The sequence below is a fragment of the Schistocerca nitens genome, chromosome 6, assembly GCF_023898315.1.
Source record: "Schistocerca nitens isolate TAMUIC-IGC-003100 chromosome 6, iqSchNite1.1, whole genome shotgun sequence".
In the NCBI taxonomy this organism is placed as follows: domain Eukaryota; kingdom Metazoa; phylum Arthropoda; class Insecta; order Orthoptera; family Acrididae; genus Schistocerca; species Schistocerca nitens.
The window spans coordinates 219937880-219960169 of record NC_064619.1 but is presented as its reverse complement, the minus strand read 5'-3'; the positions used below and the strand labels follow the sequence as shown (position 1 = coordinate 219960169).

General features: G+C 43.5%; 1 protein-coding gene across 1 annotated transcript in view; it reads right to left on the bottom strand.

The window, feature by feature from the left end:
* The window catches only part of LOC126263292 (uncharacterized), a 65048-nt gene extending 47129 nt beyond the window's left edge, over nt 1-17919 (bottom strand). Inside the window, exons 1-2 of the mRNA XM_049960378.1 lie at nt 17874-17919; nt 9088-9308 (exon numbers count right to left, since the gene is read on the bottom strand). Coding sequence (XP_049816335.1) covers nt 9088-9308; nt 17874-17919 — 267 coding nt within the window. The remainder of the gene's footprint in view (nt 1-9087; nt 9309-17873) is intronic.
* Nucleotides 17920-22290: the final 4371 nt, after the last annotated feature.

The following is a 22290-nucleotide window of genomic DNA, read 5'->3' as shown; positions in this document are numbered from 1 at the left end:
GGTGTAACACTTGATGGATCCTTGACCTATCGATCACCTTAATACAGCCAGAGTTCACACCACAAACAGTAACCTTTCAGAAGCTTTGTGTCACCCCTTCAACCCAGCAGAACATTGGGTTACTGTGTGGCAGAACAGCAACCATATTAGCAAGCTTGGCACCCAACTCAGTATAACGGTATGTGTGCTCACAGACTGTCGACTACAAGGGGTTTCTGAAAAGAACCGGGCTCTGTTGCCTTTTAGTTGAAATAAAAAAAAAATTAAAGAAAAAATCGATGCTCATTTCATATTTAGAAATCTTAATGAGTAACTCTGTAAATATCAGGTGTTCACTATTCATACAATTTGTTCTGTTGCAGATGTAGCCGAGATGGCATGGTCACAAGTAAGTTCCTCACCATTAGAGTTAGAAGCCATCATGAAGTTTTTGTTTCTCCAGGAATAGTCCACAAAAGACATTCACACTGAGAGGTCGCAAACACTGGGAGAGAAGTGTTCTTCCTAAAGCACTGTTAAAGCTAGATACCGCATTTCAAGACAGGCCATTTCACTATTGAAGACGAGCTCCGCATTGGTCAGCCTCAAACCGCAACAGACATTGCAACATCACATGATGTCCATGAGCTGATTCTTCAGACTGACGAATATCCGCCAAAAAGATAGCCGAGATACTGGACATCTCCCAGGAGTATGTTGATTTCATTGATGCAACAGTCCTACACATGGACATACTTTCAGCAAAATGGGTGCCAAAATGTCGGAACTGTGATCAGCGGAAGGAACGCGTGGAGACATCGAAAGTCATTTTGCGCCATTCTCAAGCCCCAAAGATCTTTTGGCGAGGTTAGTGGCTAAGGATGAAACTTAGATACACATTTATGACCCTGAAATGAAGGAATAATCAAAATAATGGCGCCACAGCGGGTACCCACGGCTGAAGAAGTTCTCCACCCATCAAACGGCCAAAAAAGTCGTGGCGTCCGTTTTCTGAAACTAAGATAGCATTCTGTCGAACTATTTGGCTCAGGTATCAACTACAACCAGACAATATTTTACTAATGAGCTGGTCTAGTTGAAGGAAGCATTTAAGAGTAAACGCCGATGAAAGTTGTCCAAAAGGATTTTTCTGTTACATGGCAATGCATCTGCGCACACGTCCAATGTTGTGGCTGCTAAACTGACGACCCTGGGCTTCCAACTGGTCAACTATCCTCTCTACTTGCCACACCTAGCCTCCTCAGACTGTTATCCGTATCTAAGCTTAAAGAAACACCTGAAGGGTAACTGTATTGTATTGTATTATATGTTAACCGGGGACCTAGAAACGACGGTGGGACTCCATCCCACCGCAGCCGCAGTGGTCCACAACCCCACAACGGCTACCACAGTCCACTTCACCCCTCCGCCGCCCCACACCGAACCACTCTTTCACGTTATTGTGTGGTTCAGCCCCCAGTGGATCCCCCCCCCCCTTCCAGACGAGTGTAACCCCCATGTTTGCATGGCAGAGTAATGGTGGTGTACGTGTACGTGGAGAACTTGTTTGCGCAGCAATCGCCGACCTAGTGTAGCTGAGGCAGAATAAGGGGAACCATCCCGCATTTGCCGAGGCTAATGGAAAACCGCCTAAAAACCATCCACAGACTGGCCAGCTCACTCGACCTCGACACAAGTCCACTGGGCGGATTTGTGCCAGGGACCAGGTGCTCCTTACACTACATGGCTAACTGGGTGGGGAAGGGTAACTGTACTCAGAACACTGAAGCTGTCAAACAGGCTACTGAGAGCTGGTTTCACGACCACCATATAACTTATTTGCACATACTAAAAAAGCTGCAACAACGATGCACCAACTGTATCAATCTCAGGGGAGAGTGTGTCGAATACATGGGTAAAATCAAAACCTTAGTGTTGTTCTTTCTATGCAAAGCCAGAAACTATTCGACACCCCCTTGTATACTGCACCGACTTACTGGCTCCCAAATCTAAGTCATACTCTCCACCTGAACTTATAAGGCAGGAAGCCTACTTACAGGACAATAAGAAGATACTGGGCAACCCAGAGCTTCCCATTCATGACTATCCCATTTTTCACATGTGAAAGTTTAAAATCTAGACAACTAACAATAAAATCTGCTACAGAATTTCTTGATGAAAGATTTGATACACGCAGTAAATGGACGCAAATGCAAATCAAGCATTAACAGGAGTAGGAACAGACCTGAACGTCTGGTCCCCGGCACGTATCCGCCCGGCGGATTTGTGTCGAGGTCCGGTGAACTGGCCAGTCTGTGGATGGTTTTTAGGCGGTTTTCCATCTGCCTTGGCGAATGCGGGCTGGTTCCCCTTATTCCGCCTCAGTTACACTATGTCGGCGATTGCTGCGCAAACAAGTTCTCCACGTACGCGTACACCACAATTACTCTACCACGCAAACATAGGTAGACGTTCCCTAGAGGGTTCACCGGGAGCCGAACCGCACAATAACCCTCGGTTCGGTGTGCGGCGGCGGAGGGGTGAAGTGGACTGCGGTAGTAGTCGCGGGGTTGTGGATCACTCCGGCTGCGGCGGGGATGGAGCCTCTCCGTCGTTTCTAGGTCCCCGGCTAACATACAATACATACAATACAAGGTGATACGCTGGTTTGTTACCTGAAAAGATGTATGTATTACATACCACGTAATTTTTATGTAGTTTACGTAACTAAAAATACATTTTAATTACCGGTCGTGGACGCTGAATAGAATACGAAAAGAACCAGAAACTCAGAGTTCAAAAAAGGTTTGAAACAGATCAAGAATGGGCGTGTGAAGCGAACAAAACGAACGACGACAACTCGATACTGAACTACGAGCAGTCGGCAGTGGAACTGCGACGAGTGGCCATGTGAGGACGAGTCTGGCCGAGCGAGACCGAGACAGACGGGAACGAGACCGAGGCTGGAACGAGACCGGCTGACGTGCCGCACGGGAACGAGACCGACCGTTTCCCGTTCCCGGGAACTATAAGCAGAAAGCCGCGACCGAAGTGAAGCATGAAATTAGAATTCCTTCCTCGCTGGTTCCGTTCATCTTGGTAAATCGTTCCTTTGGACCCGGTAGTTCCCGAACGACCCATCTCTACTCGGGACGTCCAGTAGGAAAGTAGTATAGCCTTTAGCTGATAGTAAGCAACCCCTAACAAGGTGATTAGTTAAAGTATAGCCTATGTGATGCCTCTATAGCTCTCTGTTTCTAGTTGTATTCCTCCTGACTATGAAGACTCTTGTACCACCAGTTAAGTGCAATATATTATTTTTTACCAACGACTTCTAATTATTTTAGTCGCTGCAGACCCAGACCATGCAGCCAGCTCCTTATCGACTTCACTGTCAAACCTGCTTTATATCAAAAGAAGAGATTTGTATGTTTCTATTTAGCACTGGGCACCAGTCATTCACACTGGCGACGATTCGTTCGTCGTCATCATAACACTGATAAATTACATTTAATATTACAAACTATTGTACTGTATGTGTAAAATATTTGCACACTCTGTTTTATCTATTTTTCACTAATACCATTGTTTTAGGTTTGTATAACAATAAAATGTGTTCTGCCATATACTAAATAAATGAGCCAAGAATTACGCTAGTGAACATAAAGAATAAAAGACACGAAAATACTGCAGCACATCCATTAGCACGATCAGATCTTCAGCTTTGTAAGTAAAGCGTTCCAAATGGAATCAAAACTGAATAACTGATATTTAAAGTTTATTTCCCACTTTTCCGCTTATTTTAGCGGAAAAGTGGGAAATAAACTTTAAATATCAGTTATTCAGTTTTGATTCCATTTGGAATCACTGGCGTTTCTTGATGGTTAAGTAAGTATAACACTGGCGTTTCTTGATGGTTATTTTTGTTGATATGTAACAGAATTTTCTCAGTTGTTCTGACTGTACTCCAGTTTCAGAGTTCTAATTTTCAGTATCAACCTAACATTACTGATACATGAATTAAAATATAAAGGGCAATCAAATGAAAATCGAAAGGCCACAACAACAGGACAAGGAATGGTTCTATTCAAAAGTAATCATCACACGCATTAAGACATTTATCCCATTGGGAGACGAGACCATCAATTCCTATTTCGTAGACCGTAACAGGAAGTTTCCTCTGCGCATAGAGTTCCCCGAACGTGGAACAACTATTAATACGCGGGGCTATGATAAAGACACTCCGCAGAAACTGTGGTCCGCAATAAAGTGAAACCGCCTAGGAATGCTGTCGGACAGAATCATCTTGTTCCACAACAATTACGCCCGCCTCCCCCCCACCTACCCCTACCCCCTCTAACACTCCCCCGCCCCCTCCCCCACCGCTCTGCCCGCCCACTGCCTGCCAACACTGCCAATCGGACGAAAGCTGCGCATCAGCAGTTGGTCGGAAACAATGCAACATCCTCCTTGCAGCCCGGATCTTTCACCGTGTGATTTTCACAGCTTTGACGACCTGAAGAAAGACGCACGAACATCGGTTTCAGTTGGACAAGGAAATGCAAGAAGTGGGAGCAGCTGTGAATCCATCAGCGGCCGACCGCGTTGCGTTCTACGAAACAAGAATTGATCATCTCGTCTTTCAGTGTCTTAAGACGTCTGGTGATTACGTTTCAATAGAATATTCCATGGCCCCGTTTTTCCCATTGTTTGGTTTTCATTTGACTGCCCCTTATATCTCTTTTCTACATTTTGTAGTTTTGTTTCATAAGTCGTTGGATAAGCTGAATTTAACAGTATGTGGATTTAATCCCAGACTATTACCGCTAAACAAGTGCATCCATAATCTTATTTTTGACGTCCATAATCTCATTATGGCGATGAAATTCAGTTCCATCTCATGAAATCAGTTCTATTAAAAAAACAGCATTTTTTGATTGATTTATTGTTTATTCATCCCATAGGTCAGTTAAGTATGCAATTGTACTGTAAGCATGGGATAAGTCAATTGCAGTACAGCCAAAGTTAACATGCATTGTTATTTACAGAATAAACAGAGCGTTACAGCATTACAAATTACAACAGCTTAAAGTCAAAACATAGTGACTCATCTGTAAATTACAGTTACATGAAGAGAAACGGAATATACTGATTTAAAGCATCAGAACTTCATTTGTAGAAAGTGATTGACAGAGTAGAAGCAATGACACAGAAGTATCAACATGAGCCATCTGCTAGGCATAAACATTTGACATGGTTAGTTGGTCACCAAAATTTGACATCAGCCCTTCTGTCTGTGAGTGCAAGTGAGTTCTGCAGGAAAGGGTTGGACGAATGCTGACTCACTTTCCTCTGTTACTCTCGGAACATTACGTAAAAAGCGCTAAGAAGGACGCAACAACATCCGTCAGGGGTTCGACAAAGCAGTTAAGACAGTGAAACAAATTGATTCAGCGAATGTAGCAGCACTGAAGACTGATCACAACTTGTGAAGAGCAGAACCAGTTCAGTTATTTCAAACAGCAGAGCCCCTCCTCAACGTCAAAAATGCTCCACCTCGCTAGGCTAGAGTCAATCGATCAGTAGGGTTGATGATGTTTATGTCGTTCGCTTTCAATTCTCTGATTTTTGTATTGTAATATCTTGTGTATGAGATTTTTCCAGTACTGGTTGTACTCCTGCCGCATTACGAGATGACCACGGATCCTTACGCATGGATGATAGAAGGCAGCCTCTCTAGTACCTTCCGCCGCGGAAGTCGAACACGCGCCAGAACAAATGGATGTGGTCAGCCCATAGAGGGCTCCGCCTCTCCGGCGGCTATTCCGCGCAGCAGCTCTCGCACAGCGAGAGCGCCACCGCTACGCCACGTGCAGACAGCGGTCAATAGCCGCTCCCTCCGGTTTCATATATAGGGACCCACTCCGCCCTAGTCCAGCCCCTCCCGGATGACGAACTTCGCCATGACATCTACCCTTCCTTCCAACTATAACCTGGCCTTGTTCCCCCCCCCCCTCCGCAGGGCCCCCTTTTTCCTCTTCCCTCCTTCTCCCAGAGCGGAATTTCCTCCTTTCCCCCCCTCCCCTGAGACCCAGCACCCCATACTTGCCTCTTTCCTTCCCACATCCCTCCCTACCTGGCCCTCTTCAGCGCGCCCCCCGCTCATCTACCCCATCTCCTCCCCTCCCTCCCTTCTTCCGGTCACCCTCATCTCCTTGCGTCTGGCAGATCCTCTGTTTTTATCATCCTCAGTGTGCCACATCAGTGTTGTGTTTAGTGCTGTTTCTCCTGTGCGTCATGAGGTGTGATTTTAACTGTGTACTGCCTTGAGGTTTGCCGTCAGTGTTTGTTATGTGCTACGCCATCCATCGATACCTTTTATGCTCCAGTCATACTGTGCCTTGTGTTCTTTTAATTGTCGCAGTGTGTGGCATTTTGTGTGTGCTACTTTTAGACAGTTTTTTATCTCCATTTTACAGTCACCCCGTTTTTTTGTCTATTGCCTTCCATGATGTTCCCCCTTTTTTTATATCTATGTTCACCATATTCTCTCCTTTGTTATTTTTAAATGTCTTCTATTGTTTGTTCTATGTCTTTCGGCTGAAGAGCAGCGCATATGCTGCTGCCAGCCCGCCCCGATGGGGAATTGAAATACAATAAAGAAAAAAAAACCTAGTCCAGTCAGTCTGGTACTCGCTCTGGATGCCGTTTCTATCTCGGCGGTACTGCATTCTGGTCATTGCTCGTTGTTGACATTTGCCTGGCTCTGGTTCTGAGTGGATTTACTGTTGGTGTTTGGTGTTGTGGTTTCCACAAGCCTCCGTTGTTTATCTCTTCCTTGTTGTGTCGGTCATAGTCGGTCGTGGTCGGTTGTTGTCAGTTGTCGTTGGTCTGTCGTTCGACTCGTCCTGTGTTTACCCGGTTGTGTGTGCTCCACCGCCGGCGGCTTCCCCGCCTGGCGGCTCCGATCAGCAGCCCAAGGCATTCCCGCAGTTGGTTTTGGTTACTACAGCCTCCAGTACGAGTCGCCACTGATGGCTAGTTGAACGGTCTACCAATACCGTTCCAGTCTGGAGAACAAACTGCTTTAAACTCCAACATCACTTGAGCCAGATGGCATACCACACTGGTGGGCCAGGATCAGCATTGAACACGACTTTACAGCATCCAACATCACTGTCTATCTGATGGGACAACACGGGGAGAGACAGAGCACTCACAGAATGGCGTGTGAGTCACAGCACACACACACCATGGTCATTCCCATGCGTGATCTGAGTTTCCGACAGGGCGTGCCTTCCATATCATAGGCGAGAATCGTCCTCCTAGAATTGAATGGTCTGAGCGCAGGGCTGATGCAGCGAGATACGGCAGCCTGAGCCAGCCCCTAGGTTCAGGAGATTCCTTGCCAGCTTGCTTCGCCACCAACTGCCACCGAAGATGTGGCAATCAGGTGTTTTCAGAAATATAAATGAAGTAATATTTAATCCTGTTTTATTGCATCTGATGATGCCACACAGGTTCCTTGGCCTAAACCCTGAGCAACGGTAGTGGTTTCCAGCCTGAGAGTGGGCGACCACTACAGCTGTTTCAATTTGACTTTCAATTTTATTGTTGATCTAACTGAGTTGAGGTCCACTGGAAGATGATTATAGATTCAAGTTGTACCTCTAGCGTTTCAGAAGGCGACTGTGTAAACCTACAAGATAAACAGAAAACCGACAGATATCACTGGATAGGAGTGTCTCGAAGTTTAGATTCGCAATACGTGCTACGGTATAGTTGTGGAACGTACCAGTATGGGACAGATGTGCCATAAAATGAATACAAATCATGCGCTCCATACGGTCGCGTCAAATTAGTTCATCCTGCAATTTGGCAAGCTGGTGAACAGATTTCAAAGCAAACTGCTCACATTGAACCTCCTCAGGCAGCAATGAATGGTACACACATACTCTTCCACCCATAATTTTTGCCATGTCACAGACAGTGCCCATGTTCAGCATCTGTAACGCGAGTTAAAAACTTGGAGAGGTGCTCTATCCACTCGTATGTCTATTTCCTATAATGTGTTGTAGTTTTCATGCAGGCATCTTCTGAATTGCTGGAGGTGGTTATGAAAAACCCTATAATTTTTATTCACATGCACTTTTACACTGTTGTCATATGCTTTTCACTGCAAGATAATTATATATTTTGATTTTCTTGCATTTTACACTATTGTCGTATAGTTCTGTATTGGGTAGTGTGAACTGTAAATGACTTTTGTGTCTTGTGTCATAAGACTGGCGATCGAAGTTCTTATGAAGAAATTCAAAATGCTGTATTATGACGCTAGGGCTGAATTTTAAACTGTTTTAAAAGTGGCCTACAGTGTCCGTACTTCTTTTTAAATGACATTATTCTCACTGCTTGTTTCTTAAATTTAAAAATGGTATGACATTCAGGGCTACTGACCATAGAATCAGACGACAGCTCATAACAGACACAGATAAAGCATTGTAGACTTGCTTTCAAGTGTCAACATTGGATGTATCGCTCAATCATGGCAATAAGGCACAGATTTTACTCAGCTTTTTCGATACCATGTCTGCACGTAATTTCAAGCTTAATGGTTTGTGGACAAAAAATTTTGTTTTCCGTATTTTGCTAATTTTATTTCTTTCAATACGTACATGTGGACTGCGTAGATTGACATGGATGTGGGTGTTCATGATGATTGTTTTTTGTGCAATTATCAGCAAAGTGTTTGCCTCAAACCTAGACAGGACTGTGTGCTCGAAACTTGTAATCAATACATTTGCATCATCTGCGTATAACAAATTAATTAGAATTAGTGTGTGTTCTGGAAGGTTATTTATGAAGAAGATATAGAGAGCAGGGCCAAGAAAAGAGCCGTGTGGGGCACCACAGGATGTGGCGAATGTACTTTAGACTCTCGCTCCCTCTTGTATAAATTTCTGTGGACGCTCATGAATGGGAAGTACCCTGTACTATGCATTTCACAGTGATTTGCAGATTAAGTAATCACAAAATATTTGGTTAAGTGAACAGAAACGGATTTTTATGCTATAAATTAAGGAGACAGATGTAGATCTGTGTACATACCTTCACTGCAGCGACGACGGCAAAGCCGAACGCGAGCGCGACCTGTACGAGCTCCGGCTCGCCTTCTGGTGTGACCACGGCGGACATGCAGCCCAGGAAGACGACCAGGCCCAAGCCCAGGAACTCTGCGCACGCCACCGCCGCCATCCGCCTCACAGACAGCTGCCCAAACAAACGCGACCCTGAACCTGAAGCCTCCAGGCACACGGCGCGCCGAGCACCTGCAGCACGTCAGACACCACGGACTGGTGACAGCTCTTCAAATTAGGGTCAGAAGAAACCTGAAAATCATGGGCGGAGGGGGGGGGGGACGTGTAACTGCGATATGATTTAATTATTTGCTGTTATGGCAGATGAAGATGGGTGCTTTGCAAACCCTCGCAAATCTTAGTTTGGGATAAATGCTAAGCCTAGTGCTTTGTTCTACACTCATGCTCATAAATTAAGGGTAATTGCAGAAAGTTGAGAAAACCATCCCGAAACACATGTGCTACAAAACGCCACTGTTTCCTGCGCATGTACCCCAACATCAGTATGGGATATGATCACCATGCACAGGTACACAGGCCGCACAGTGGGTTGGCATACTCTGGATCAGGTGGTCGCGCAGCTGCTGGGGTATAGCCTCCCATTCTTGCACCAGTGCCTGTCGGAGCTCCTGAAGTGTCCTACGGGTGTGAAGACGTGCAGCGATACGTCGACCAAGAGCATCCCAGACGTGCTCAATGGGGTTTAGGTCTGGAGAACAGGCAGGCCACTCCATTCGCCTGATTTCTTGTTTCAAGGTACTCCTCCACGATGGCAGCTCGGTGGGGCTGTGTGTTATCATATGCTTTTCACTGCAAGATAATTATATATTTTGATTTTCTTGCATTTTACACTATTGTCGTATAGTTCTTGTGCTAATTTATTCTCACCTTTATTCTGGCTTTAGGCAGAAAATCCTAAGAAATTTTGGTCTTATGTCAAAGCGGTAGGTGGATCAAAACAAAATGTCCAGACACTCTGTGACCAAAATGGTACTGAAACAGAGGATGACAGACTAAAGGCCGAAATACTAAATGTCTTTTTCCAAAGCTGTTTCACAGAGGAAGACTGCACTGTAGTTCCTTTTCTAGATTGTCGCACAGATGACAAAATGGTAGATATCGAAATAGACGACAGAGGGATAGAGAAACAATTAAAATCGCTCAAAAGAGGAAAGGCCACTGGACCTGATGGGATACCAGTTTGATTTTACACAGAGTACGCGAAGGAACTTGCCCGCCCCGTTCTTGCAGCGGTGTACCGTAGGTCTCTAGAAGAGCGTAGCGTTCCAAAGGATTGGAAAAGGGCACAGGTCATCCCCGTTTTCAAGAAGGGACGTCGAACAGATGTGCAGAACTATAGACCTATATCTCTAACGTCGATCAGTTGTAGAATTTTGGAACACGTATTATGTTAGAGTATAATGACTTTTCTGGAGACTAGAAATCTACTCTGTAGGAATCAGCATGGGTTTCGAAAAAGACGGTCGTGTGAAACCCAGCTCGCGCTATTCGTCCACGAGACTCAGAGGGCCATAGACACGAGTTCACAGGTAGATGCCGTGTTTCTTGACTTCCGCAAGGCGTTCGATACAGTTCCCCACACTCGTTTAATGAACAAAGTAAGAACATATGGACTATCAGACCAATTGTGTGATTGGATTGAGGAGTTCCTAGATAACAGAACGCAGCATGTCATTCTCAATGGAGAGAAGTCTTCCGAAGTAAGAGTGATTTCAGGTGTGCCGCAGGGGTGTGTCATAGGACCGTTGCTATTCACAATATACATAAATGACCTGGTGGATGACATTGGAAGTTCACTGAGGCTTTTTGCAGATGATGCTGTGGTGTATCGAGAGGTTGTAACAATGGAAAATTGTACTGAAGTGCAGGAGGATCTGCAGCGAATTGACTGCATGGCGCAGGGAATGGCAATTGAATCTCAATGTAGACAAGTGTAATGTGCTGCGAATACATAGAAAGATAGATCCCTTATCATTTAGCTACAAAATAGCAGGTCAGCAACTGGAAGCAGTTAATTCCATAAATTATCTGGGAGTACGCATTGCCAGCCGCGGTGGTCTAGCGGTTCTGGCGCTGCAGTCCGGAACAGCGGGACTGCTACGGTCGCAGGTTCGAATCCTGCCTCGGGCATGGGTGTGTGTGATGTCCTTAGGTTAGTTAGGTTTAAGTAGTTCTAAGTTCTAGGGGACTTATGACCTAAGATGTTGAGGCTCAGAGCCATTTGAACCATTTTTTGGAGTACGCATTAGGAGTGATTTAAAATGGAATGATCATATAAAGTTGATCGTCGGTAAAGCAGATGCCAGACTGAGATTCATTGGAAGAATCCTAAGGAATAGCAATCCGAAAACAAAGGAAGTAGGTTGCAGTACTCTTGTTCGCCCACTGCTTGAATACTGCTCAGCAGTGCGGGATCCGTACCAGATAGGGTTGATGGAAGAGATAGAGAAGATGCAACGGAGAGCAGCGCACTTCGTTACAGGATCATTTAGTAATCGCGAAAGCGTTACGGAGATGATAGATAAACTCCAGTGGAAGACTCTGCAGGAGAGACGCTCAGTAGCTCGGTACGGGCTTTTGTTAAAGTTTCGAGAACATACCTTCACCGAAGAGTCAAGCAGTATATTGCTCCCTCCTACGTATATCTCGCGAAGAGACCATGAGGATAAAATCAGAGAGATTAGAGCCCACACAGAAGCATACCGACAATCCTTCTTTCCACGAACAATGCGAGACTGGAATAGAAGGGAGAACCGATAGAGGTACTCAGGGTACCCTCCGCCACACACCGTCAGGTGGCTTGCGGAGTATGGATGTAGATGTAGATGTAGATATCAGGAGAAAAGTGGGACCCACTGCCTGAAAAGGCAGACATACCGGTGCAAAATGACGTCCCAATACACCTGACCTGTTACAGTTCCTCTGTCAAAGACATGCAGGGGAGTACGTGCACCAATCATAATCCAATCCCACACCAGCAAACCACGACCTCCATATAGGTCCCTTTTAAGGACATTAAGGGGTTGGTATCAAATGGCTCTGAGCACTATGGGACTTAACATCTATGGTAATCAGTCCCCCAGAACTTAGAACTACTTAAACCTAACTAACCTAAGGACAGCACACAACACCCAGTCATCACGAGGCAGAGAAAGGGGTTGGTATCGGGTTCCTGATTCACACCAGGTGAAAACCCGGCGAGAATCACTGTTCAGACTATACCTGGACTCGTCCGTGAACATAACCTGGGACCACTGTTTCAATGACCATGAACTGTGTTCTTGACACCAGGTTGTACGGGCTCTCCTGTGATCAGGGTTCAGTGGAATGCAGCTTGCAGGTATCCAGGCGAATAAACCATGTCTGTTCAGTCGTCCGTAGACTGTGTGTCTGGAGACAACTGTTCCAGAGGCTGCGATAAGGTCCCGAGCAAGGCTACCTGCAGTACTTCGTGGCCATCTGCAGGCACTGATGGTGAGATATCAGTCTTCTTGTGGTTTTGTACACTGTGGACGTCCCATACTGTAGCGCCTGGACACGTTTCCTGTCTGCTGGAATCATTGCCTTGTTCTTGAGATCACACTTTGTGGCACACAGAGGACCCATGCTACGACCTGCTGTGTTTGACCAGCCTCCAGTTGCCATAGTATTCTACCCCTCATAACGTCATGAATATGTGTTCTTTGAGCGATTTTCAACACACAGTCACTATTAGCACGTCTGCACAGTTACTCGCTGCACTGTACTCTGACACGCACCAACACACCTCTGCGCATGTGGACTGCTGCCAGCAGTACTGTGCGACGACCGCAAGTCAAATGCACTGCACGGTCATAACCCAAGGTGATTTAAACTCGCAAACCGCCCACCAGAGCGTTGTTTCACCCTGTATCAGCATTATCCTTAACTTATGAGCATGAGTGTAAATGCACCTATCACTGTTTTTGTCGTTGTGGTCTCCAGCCTGCAGACTGCGTTCGTGTAGTGGAACAGACGCCACAGAAACTACGAAATCAGAAATCTGGTGAAAAAGAAACTGGAGGAATGAGACATCTCCGTGTGAGCCGTTCCATTAGTTCTGTTGAGCTGACTTCGGTTTTTCGATATTTTTTAGCATCTGTAACTGTCGGTGCATCTGTCCGTTGAACTGGGGAGAAAGAAGAACAGTACAGTGCTTCATTTGACAGCCATTTCAGTATTCAGATCTAGTAATTTTCCAGTTTATATTTTATGTTTCATGCTCCTATACAGAGTGAACAGTAATGAAACCGACTCACTGCAGGGACGGATTTCTCACTGGAAGTGAAGGAAAAAGGTCTCATGAACTTGTGTCCGGACATGCATCGTTGCCACAGCAGATGACGCTGACGAATGACAGTGCCTCTGATCACGTGCCGTGTGTTCTGTGTATGATGCAGAGGACGCAGCGTTCCATAAACAGAAGAATGGTCCGGCATTCATGTCGGGGACAAGCCTAGATGGTGTTTGTATGCAGCCAAGCCGATGGAAACGGTCGAGAGGCAGCACGGTTAACCAAAACAAGTACCCTCATAGACACCAATCACATAACACAACATTTCAAGCCATTTTTGGGCGTTTGTGTGATCACGGGTCCTTTCAGACAGACGAACATGCAGGGAGACGGTGCACTATGCGTACACCAGATTTGGAGGACCGGGTTCTACAGGATATTGAGATGAACCTTAGCACAAGCTCCAGGCAAGTGGCTTGCCATCATGGTGTAAGCCAAAGTACGATTTTGTGTATCCTGCATGATAACCGCTACTATCCCTGCAATGAGTGCAAGGATTATCAGCAGTGAATTTCCCTCAACAGGATGGATTTTGTGATGGTTTTTGCAACAGACCACCACATGTCTCTCAGCTACTACAGAGAGAGCGTGATTGTCTGTGTGGGTGCTTCAAATGCTTTGGTTCACGTGCATATGTTCTTTATCGACAAAGCAACCTTTTCCAGAGCTGGCATCACCAATCTGCATAATAGTTACAGACACGAAACGTGGTCAGAGGAACTTTCATTAGTCAATGCATCTACTGTGGCAATGATGCATTTCCGGACACATGTTCATAGGACCTTTTTTCCTCCATTTCCCATCAGGAATCCGTCCCTGCAGTTTGTAGATTTTATTAATGTACACCCCATGTGTCTGTTATTTATGTACTCCATTTACCGCTCCTGCTCTCAGCTGCTACAGAGAGAGCGTGATTGTCTGTGTGTGGTGCTTCAAATGCTTTGGTTCACGTGCATGTGTTCTTTGGACAGTAGTGGCGGTTTATCCAACTATAGTGTAGAGTTTAAGTAGAGATGTGCTGGACCAAAGAGACATTAGTGCTTACTGGTCTGTAGCTATTGTGTAAGTTGGTATAGGTATCTAGTGTGTATTTTCTCTGACAGTGCTACAGTCTGATAACATGGAGGGTCTCACTGTACTCTATGGCTTCTGTGAGTGAGAATCTTCCCTTTCAGGTCATCTCTAGTAACGTAAGTTAGGAAGATGGAATGTGTAAGACATAGTTTCGTTTGATAATGTCTCTGTTTCAGTCGTAACCACTGAAATACATGCAGTATAATTCATTTTAGTTGGGAAGTGGTATCATGTTCGTTAATATTATATTTCTTTAGTTTGATCCTTTGTCCCACAGGAACACAGCGATGGGAGAGTGTTTTAGCCAAAGTACATCTAAATTCAATTAGTTTGTGTCTCTTATGTGTGAAATAATTGTGTATTTTCTATATGTTCGTACCAGAATTCTTTTTCTGTCGTTCGATTTCCTTTCAATTTGTCAGTTTCTTATAACGTCTGAGACTGTGTGATTGCTTCCACATGTTTCTCATGTGGCGTGCTGAGCCTTCAACTATGGTAATTCACCTTCTCTTGCTGTAGCCTTTTTAATAATCTCCCATATGATTGTGATTTTACTTCATACGAATATCTGTCGCGAGTTCTGTATTTTGTATTGTGTTTCCTATCTGATGCACATATTCTCCCATATGATTGTGATTTTACTTCATAAGAATATATGTCGCGAGTTCTGTATTTTGTATTGTGTTTCCTATCTGATGCACACCACCCACGTCATCGACAAATGTGAGCTATCGACCTAATATAATCACTTATTGCTTGCAGTGAATACTAAATTCACCTTCTTGATAATGTGTTTCTTTCTGCTAGCGTTTATCGAGAGGTCAGTGGTTTTTATGTATGTTTACTGAAGTAGGACTTTGTTCGTTGTTGTATAGTATAACTGTTGTCGTATTCACGTTCATTGTTCAGTCTAACTTTTTATCGTAGGCCAGATTACCCTTGTTCCAAATGTTTCAGTATTTATCATATTTGCGCAGTTGTGAACTTTTATGTAAGTCACTGACCATGCAGCTGACCGGTAAAGCTAGTTACTCTGTAGCCCAAGGCATATTAGTTTGGTATGTGAAAATATCATCACAGATTTTGTTCCCCACGCTATGTGGACTGTTGGTATGAATATTCGTGTGCCTGTGACTAATAAATCCTTTTTTTCACTTGTCCTACATAATTCTCATGTGTTGATGTAAAATTCAGGTGTGTGCTGCGTTGTGTAATGACTATCAAGCACTATCATTCCCTTCTGATCACGATGTTATTTGACATTTTTATTAATAACTCAACCAGAAAAAATATTCAGTTATTTCTTAATTGCAATCCTAATGTTATTTCATACAGTCCAACCAGCTTTCCAACCTGGGTTTCTCGAAAGCCATCCGCTTATCTGCACCTTCAATAGCTATTTGATTTTTTAATATATTATATTATGTGTTTAATACAAACATCTCTACTCTGATTACGATCAAATGCTAATCAGGGAGCTAATTTATTTTAAATTGAATTAATTATTCATCAGTTTATAATTTATTTGACTGAGGCCTGCTTAGAGGAAACTAGGATGAGGCTCTGTTTCATCTTGACTGTTAAGCAGGGTGTGTTAGCTGAGAAAGGAATCTTCCTAGGATTTTGAACATGTTACTGTCAAAGAGTGTTAAAAATTATGTGGATAGGTGATACACTAAATAAGTTAATAGTAAAAAGAATAGCTGCGGAAAGAACTCTGTGGAAGATCCTTGCTAGAAGGAGGGGCTGGCTTTGGAGGGAGCAGTAGAGAGAAAAAACAGTAACAGCTTACAGAGGATGTTTAGCACAAGAAAAGAAGAGCAAAGGATAGCATAAACCATTCAAAAGATTGATGCCTTTACAAATGGTTAAATATCCTGTAAACTGACTCGCTCGAAACAATTATGATGTTTCATGCTAATAACGACAGAACAAAATATGAACCTATGGAATATCAGACAAAGTGGAATATTGGGTTCACAACTTTCTGGTAGGTAGAACTCAGCGTGTTCTGAACGAAATGAAACTGTCAAATGTAAACGTAACGCAGGGAGTACTTTAGAGTGTTATAGGACTGTTATTGTTCACGGGAGACAGACGGTTTTTAATGAAATAATACTCAGCCAACTTTAAAATTAATGCATGTTTATTTACACAAAATCAAAGCTCATTATTTGCCATTTTAGTTAACAAAGATATTTGTGAAAAATAATGTCGTCAAGGTGATGTCCATCATTTCGAATGCAGGACTCAAGTCTCTTCTCAAAATCCTCCATCACACGGACTAAAATCGCTGCAGAGATGGCAGCAATTTCTTGAATAATTGCATTCTTCAACTCGTCCAAATTTCGTTGTTTGTGGTTATAGACACAGTTCTTAAGGTTCCCCCACAGAAAAAAGTCGCATACTGACAAGTCGGGAGACCTGGGAGGCCAAGGAACATTGTCAAAACGTGAGATAATCCGGCCAGGAAACATGCGTCTAAGAACTGTCATTGAAGTGTTTGCGGTGGGCGATGTTGCCCCATCCTGCTGAAACCAAACGCGTTTTAAAGGGATTCGTCGTCTTCTTAGTTCTGGTTTCAAAAATGTTTCAAGCATACGCATGTAACGAACCGAATTAACAGTAACTGTGGCCCCATTCTCTTAAAAAAAAAAATAAGGTCCAATAATGCCAACAGCACCAAGATCACACCAGACTGTTACGTTTTCTGAGTGTAGAGGATGCTGGTGGATAAGGTGTGGATGCTCTGGAGCCCAGTAACGTAGGTTTTGATTATTCACGGTCCCGTTTAAATGAAAATGAGCTTCATCGCTCATCAATAAAATTTCATTTTCATTCGATCCCAAAATCACTTGCATTCTGTAAGCGAAGTCTTCTCGTACAGCAAAATCAGTTTCCTTAAGTTGTTGGACAGTGAGCATTTTGTAGGGATGGAATTTTAATTCTTTATGCAAAATTCGTCTAACCGATTCACGATTGATTCGTAACTCACTAGCATGACGTCTAGCTGACCGTCCTGGGATTCTGAGTGCCGCTTGCCTTACCCTTTCAACATTTTCTGGTGTCGTTACCCTGCGTCTCGGGCCAGGATACTTCTTGTCCAGTATGTTTTCACTTGATCTGAAGTTTTCCACCCATCTGAGGATTGTGTTACGGCTCGGAACAGCTCCATGTCGACCGACATTAAACCGCGCACGAAACAATCGCTGTGTAGCAATAATAGACTCACCACTTTTCACGAAACTGTCATAGACAAACATTCGACGTTGCAAGTCCCACTGCTCCATAGTGACTGAGTAAATGAAATGGCGTCTTGTGTGGATCACAACTATCCCCACCACGATCACCTCCCGCCACCGCGCCCTCAGTACTACGCAGCTCAAAACCGTCCATTTCCCGTGTGTCAACCTGTATAAATGGCCTAGTGGATAATGTCAGATGCTCCGTGAGACTGTCCATAGATGATGCTGTTGTATACAGAAAAGTTGCATCACCAGAAACCTACAGATGATTGGCGCTTGATGAATAGACTGGCAGTTGGCCCTCGACATACATGCATGCACTACTCATAAATACGGTAGGCGAAAAGACAAATGATTGTTCGATAGCAGGAGATAAATCATTGGAAAAAATAATAACTATAAAATATTTAGGAGTATTCATCAAGAGCGACCAAAGTGCAGCTACTAAAAAAAGAAAATAACAACTTCTCCCATATACATCTTGTGCAATGAATCAGAAAAATTATGATTCATAAGGAGATTATTGACAGTCATTGTTCTAAGCATCTTTCTCATATGGAAAAGGAAATAAGCGAAATGATAGTGGTAGTGATAGTAAGCTTTGCTATGCACTATAAGGCGGCTTGTGCAGTATAGATGTATAGAGTAACTTTGTGCGAAGACACCTCCCAACCAAACACTAACAGAGCATTCAAAACACGGAAAAGAGCAATAAGATTGATAGACAATCTTAAACGTATGGACATGTTTGCCAGCATTTAAAGCACTCAAGATACTACTACCATCAATCTCATACCTATATTAACTCCTATGCTGGACAAAGTTGAAATACGTCCCCAATAATCAAGATATCAAGACACAACTATGACACAAGAAAGAGAATTTATTCCGTGATACAACACAATGAAATTCAAATAAATCATCATATGCAGGACCAAAATCACTAGAACAACTGCCTTTCAACTTGAGATGGATAAACAATAGCCGCGCGGGATTAGCCGAGCGGTCTGAGGGGCTGCAGTCATGGACTGTGCGGCTGGTCTTGGTGGAGGTTCGAATCCTCCCTCGGGCATGGGTGTGTGTGTTTGTCCTTAGGATAATTTAGGTTAAGTAAGTGTGTAAGCTTAGGGACTGATGACCTTAGCAGTTAAGTCCCATAAGATTTCACACACATTTGAACATTTTTGATAAACAATAAAAATATTTTCAAAGAATCTCTCAAAACATTTTCGACAGAAAACTGTTACTGTAGTATAAACGACTTTGTGTGTACTACAGAGTGAAGCAAATTACAACGTAATACAATGTACAAAATGAGATGTAGCTTTCTTAAAACGAGAAATATGTCCTTAAAAAGAGTGAGAAACTCTCGGACCATATAGAAATACCGGGTGATTCAAAAAGAATACCACAACTTTAGGAATTTAAAACTCTGCAACGACAAAAGGCAGAGCTAAGCACTATCTGTCGGCGAATTAAGGGAGCTATAAAGTTTCATTTAGTTGTACATTTGTTCGCTTGAGGCGCTGTTGACTAGGCGTCAGCGTCAGTTGATGCTAAGATGGCGACCGCTCAACAGAAAGCTTTTTGTGTTATTGAGTACGGCAGAAGTGAATCGACGACAGTTGTTCAGCGTGCATTTCGAACGAAGTATGGTGTTAATCCTCCTGATAGGTGGTGTATTAAACGTTGGTATAAACAGTTTACAGAGGATGGGTGTTTGTGCAAAGGGAAAAGTTCTGGATGGCCGAGAACGAGTGATGAAAATGTAGCACGCCTCCAAGAAGCCCTGATCTTACCCCCTGCGATTTTTTCTTATGGGGGTATGTTAAGGATATGGTGTTTCGGCCACCTCTCCCAGCCAACATTGATGATTTGAAACGAGAAATAACAGCAGCTATCCAAACTGTTACGCCTGATATGCTACAGAGAGTGTGGAATGAGTTGGAGTATCGGGTTGATATTGCTCGAGTGTCTGGAGGGGGCCATATTGAACATCTCTGAACTTGTTTTTGAGTGAAAAAAAACCTTTTTAAATACTCTTTGTAATGATGTATAACAGAAGGTTATATTATGTTTCTTTCATTAAATACACATTTTTAAAGTTGTGGTATTCTTTTTGAATCACCCTGTATAAACACATAGAGCACATATGATGTAATTAAAATGTTAAGGGCCTAAAATGTTGATTTATACAATCAGAATTTGCTAAATGATAGTTATTAGACATATGTATTCTTTTCAGTGCTTGTGACACAAATTCGACTTGGTCCAGACACCGTATGTACAGGGTGACAATTATTGAACTATACGAAATAAAATCGTCACAACTTCTGAACGGTTTGCACTAGAACAGGCACGAGGCACGATGCGAATTAGCATTCGCATGATGGTTTAGTTTAGCGACGAAGTCCACTTTCTTTTGGATGGGTTCGTCAATAAGCAAAATTGGCGCATTTGGGGGACTGAAAATCCGCATTTCGCAATTGAGAAGTCTGTTCACCCTCAACGGATGGCTGTGTGGTGAGCAACGTCCAGTCATAGAATAATCGGTGCGATATTCCTTGATGGCACTGTAACTACCAAACGGTGCGTGACGGTTTTGGAAGATGATATCATCCCCTGATTTCAACAAGATGTGGTTCATACAAGACAAAGCTCTACCCCATAGAAACAGCAGAGTGTTTGATATTCTGACGGAACACTTTGGGATCGCATTCTGGCTCTGGGATACCCAGAGGCCACTGGCATGGGCCTCGATTGGCCGCCATATTCTCCGGATCTGAACACACGCGACTCCTTTTTGTGGAGCTATATTAAAGACAAGGTGTGCAGCATTAGCTCCAAAACCATTGCTGAGCCGAAAATAGCCATTCAGGAGGTCATCGACAACATCGATGTTCCACACTTCAGAGGGTAATACAGAATTTTACTATTCGTCTGCGCCACATCATCGTCAATGACGACAGGCATATCGAACATGTCATAACCTAAATCCAAATTTCTGTAGTGACGTTTACATGTTGAATAAAGTGTGTTCACGCCGTAGTTTTGTAACTAATTTACATTTTTTTCATATAGTTCAATAAAGTCATCCTGTCTGTTGTCTATGGAGCCAACAAACATAAATAGAAATAAATATATGTTGCTCATGTTGCTAACTAAACTGAAGTTATTATACCGAAATAGAAAAGGACATATTCTAAGAACGTTGCCACAGTTTGCAATTCCTGATATGTTCTCATATATTCTCGTAAACATTGTTCATTCTGGCGTCGACCAAACCTATTGGCCAAGCCCACACTAGGAAAAACGGGCCCAGAACTTTCAGCTACCTCTAACAATTTTCACCGTCGCCACAACACAATAAGACACACTAGCCATTCACCAGACCCACACACAGCCATACGGCTGACGGGACGTAGGGCCTACAACCCTACTCAGCTAGCACTGTTCCACACATTATGACTAGACGGCTCTATGTGCACCATTCACACCTGTATTTCAGCATTTCTGAGCATTACTTCACTGGTACAATTTCATGCAATTACACGTCATTTAATTCAACGTTGTCAATTGCCAACCATTTCACATCAGTGAATTAATTCAACTGCATTATGTTCCTTGCGGAAGATTGATCCATGACCCTGTGTCATATCTGTTCCTCTTAGTCCTATTTCGGCAATGAAGAAATATCTATGTTTGTTTGGAATAAGGAGGATATTGAGTGACAATGAGCGTTTAAAATGTGACTTGTAAAGGCACTGTTATCAATACCCTTACGAACTATTGACGCAGCAGCTCACTTCTGATGGATATGACTGCATTGGTTTTCGAGAATGTCAAGGGAGTTAGTGCCTCGCCCCAACGACCGTGATTGTCGGGTGTCGACGACAATGCCCTGGTAATCTGCGTACGGTTTTTTAAGAAGTGGGAAGGAGATTCGGTGTTGTGTGTCCGAGCGTCAAGGTTGAACTTCTTCCTTCTGCTCAGAGAAAAGCTAAAATTGTGGAAGGAGCAATCTATACGAAACTGTCAAGAAGTATTATAGCCACAGAATATTTAAGTGTACTCAGGAAGTATTATTGCGAAATTAGTTTGGAGAATTAAGAGTTTTTTTACTAGTTACAGACCACAGAGTGATACATTTGCACACGCTGAGCAGCCATTATGGAACATGGCAAATTATTTCTTTTATAGACGACCGTGTTTGAACTTCGTATATTGGAAGAAGCTATGAAGTACAGGCTGTATCAAAAAGAACCAACCGATTTTTTTTAAAAAGCATAGCTCTTATGTTATTTGAGATATTTGTGTGAACAACGTACTGTTGTAAAAAGCAAGCTCTCGAGTTTTACATGGTTCCCGCAAGGTAGCAGCTGTGTGCGCCCCCTTCAGTTCTAGTAAAAATGGTGTCGGGACAATAGAAAGTGTTTTGTGTTTTACGTTTTGCGCACTGCGGGTCAGTAATAACTGCTCAGCGCCTGACACAGACATCGAACACATCCACCGTAGTTTCGCA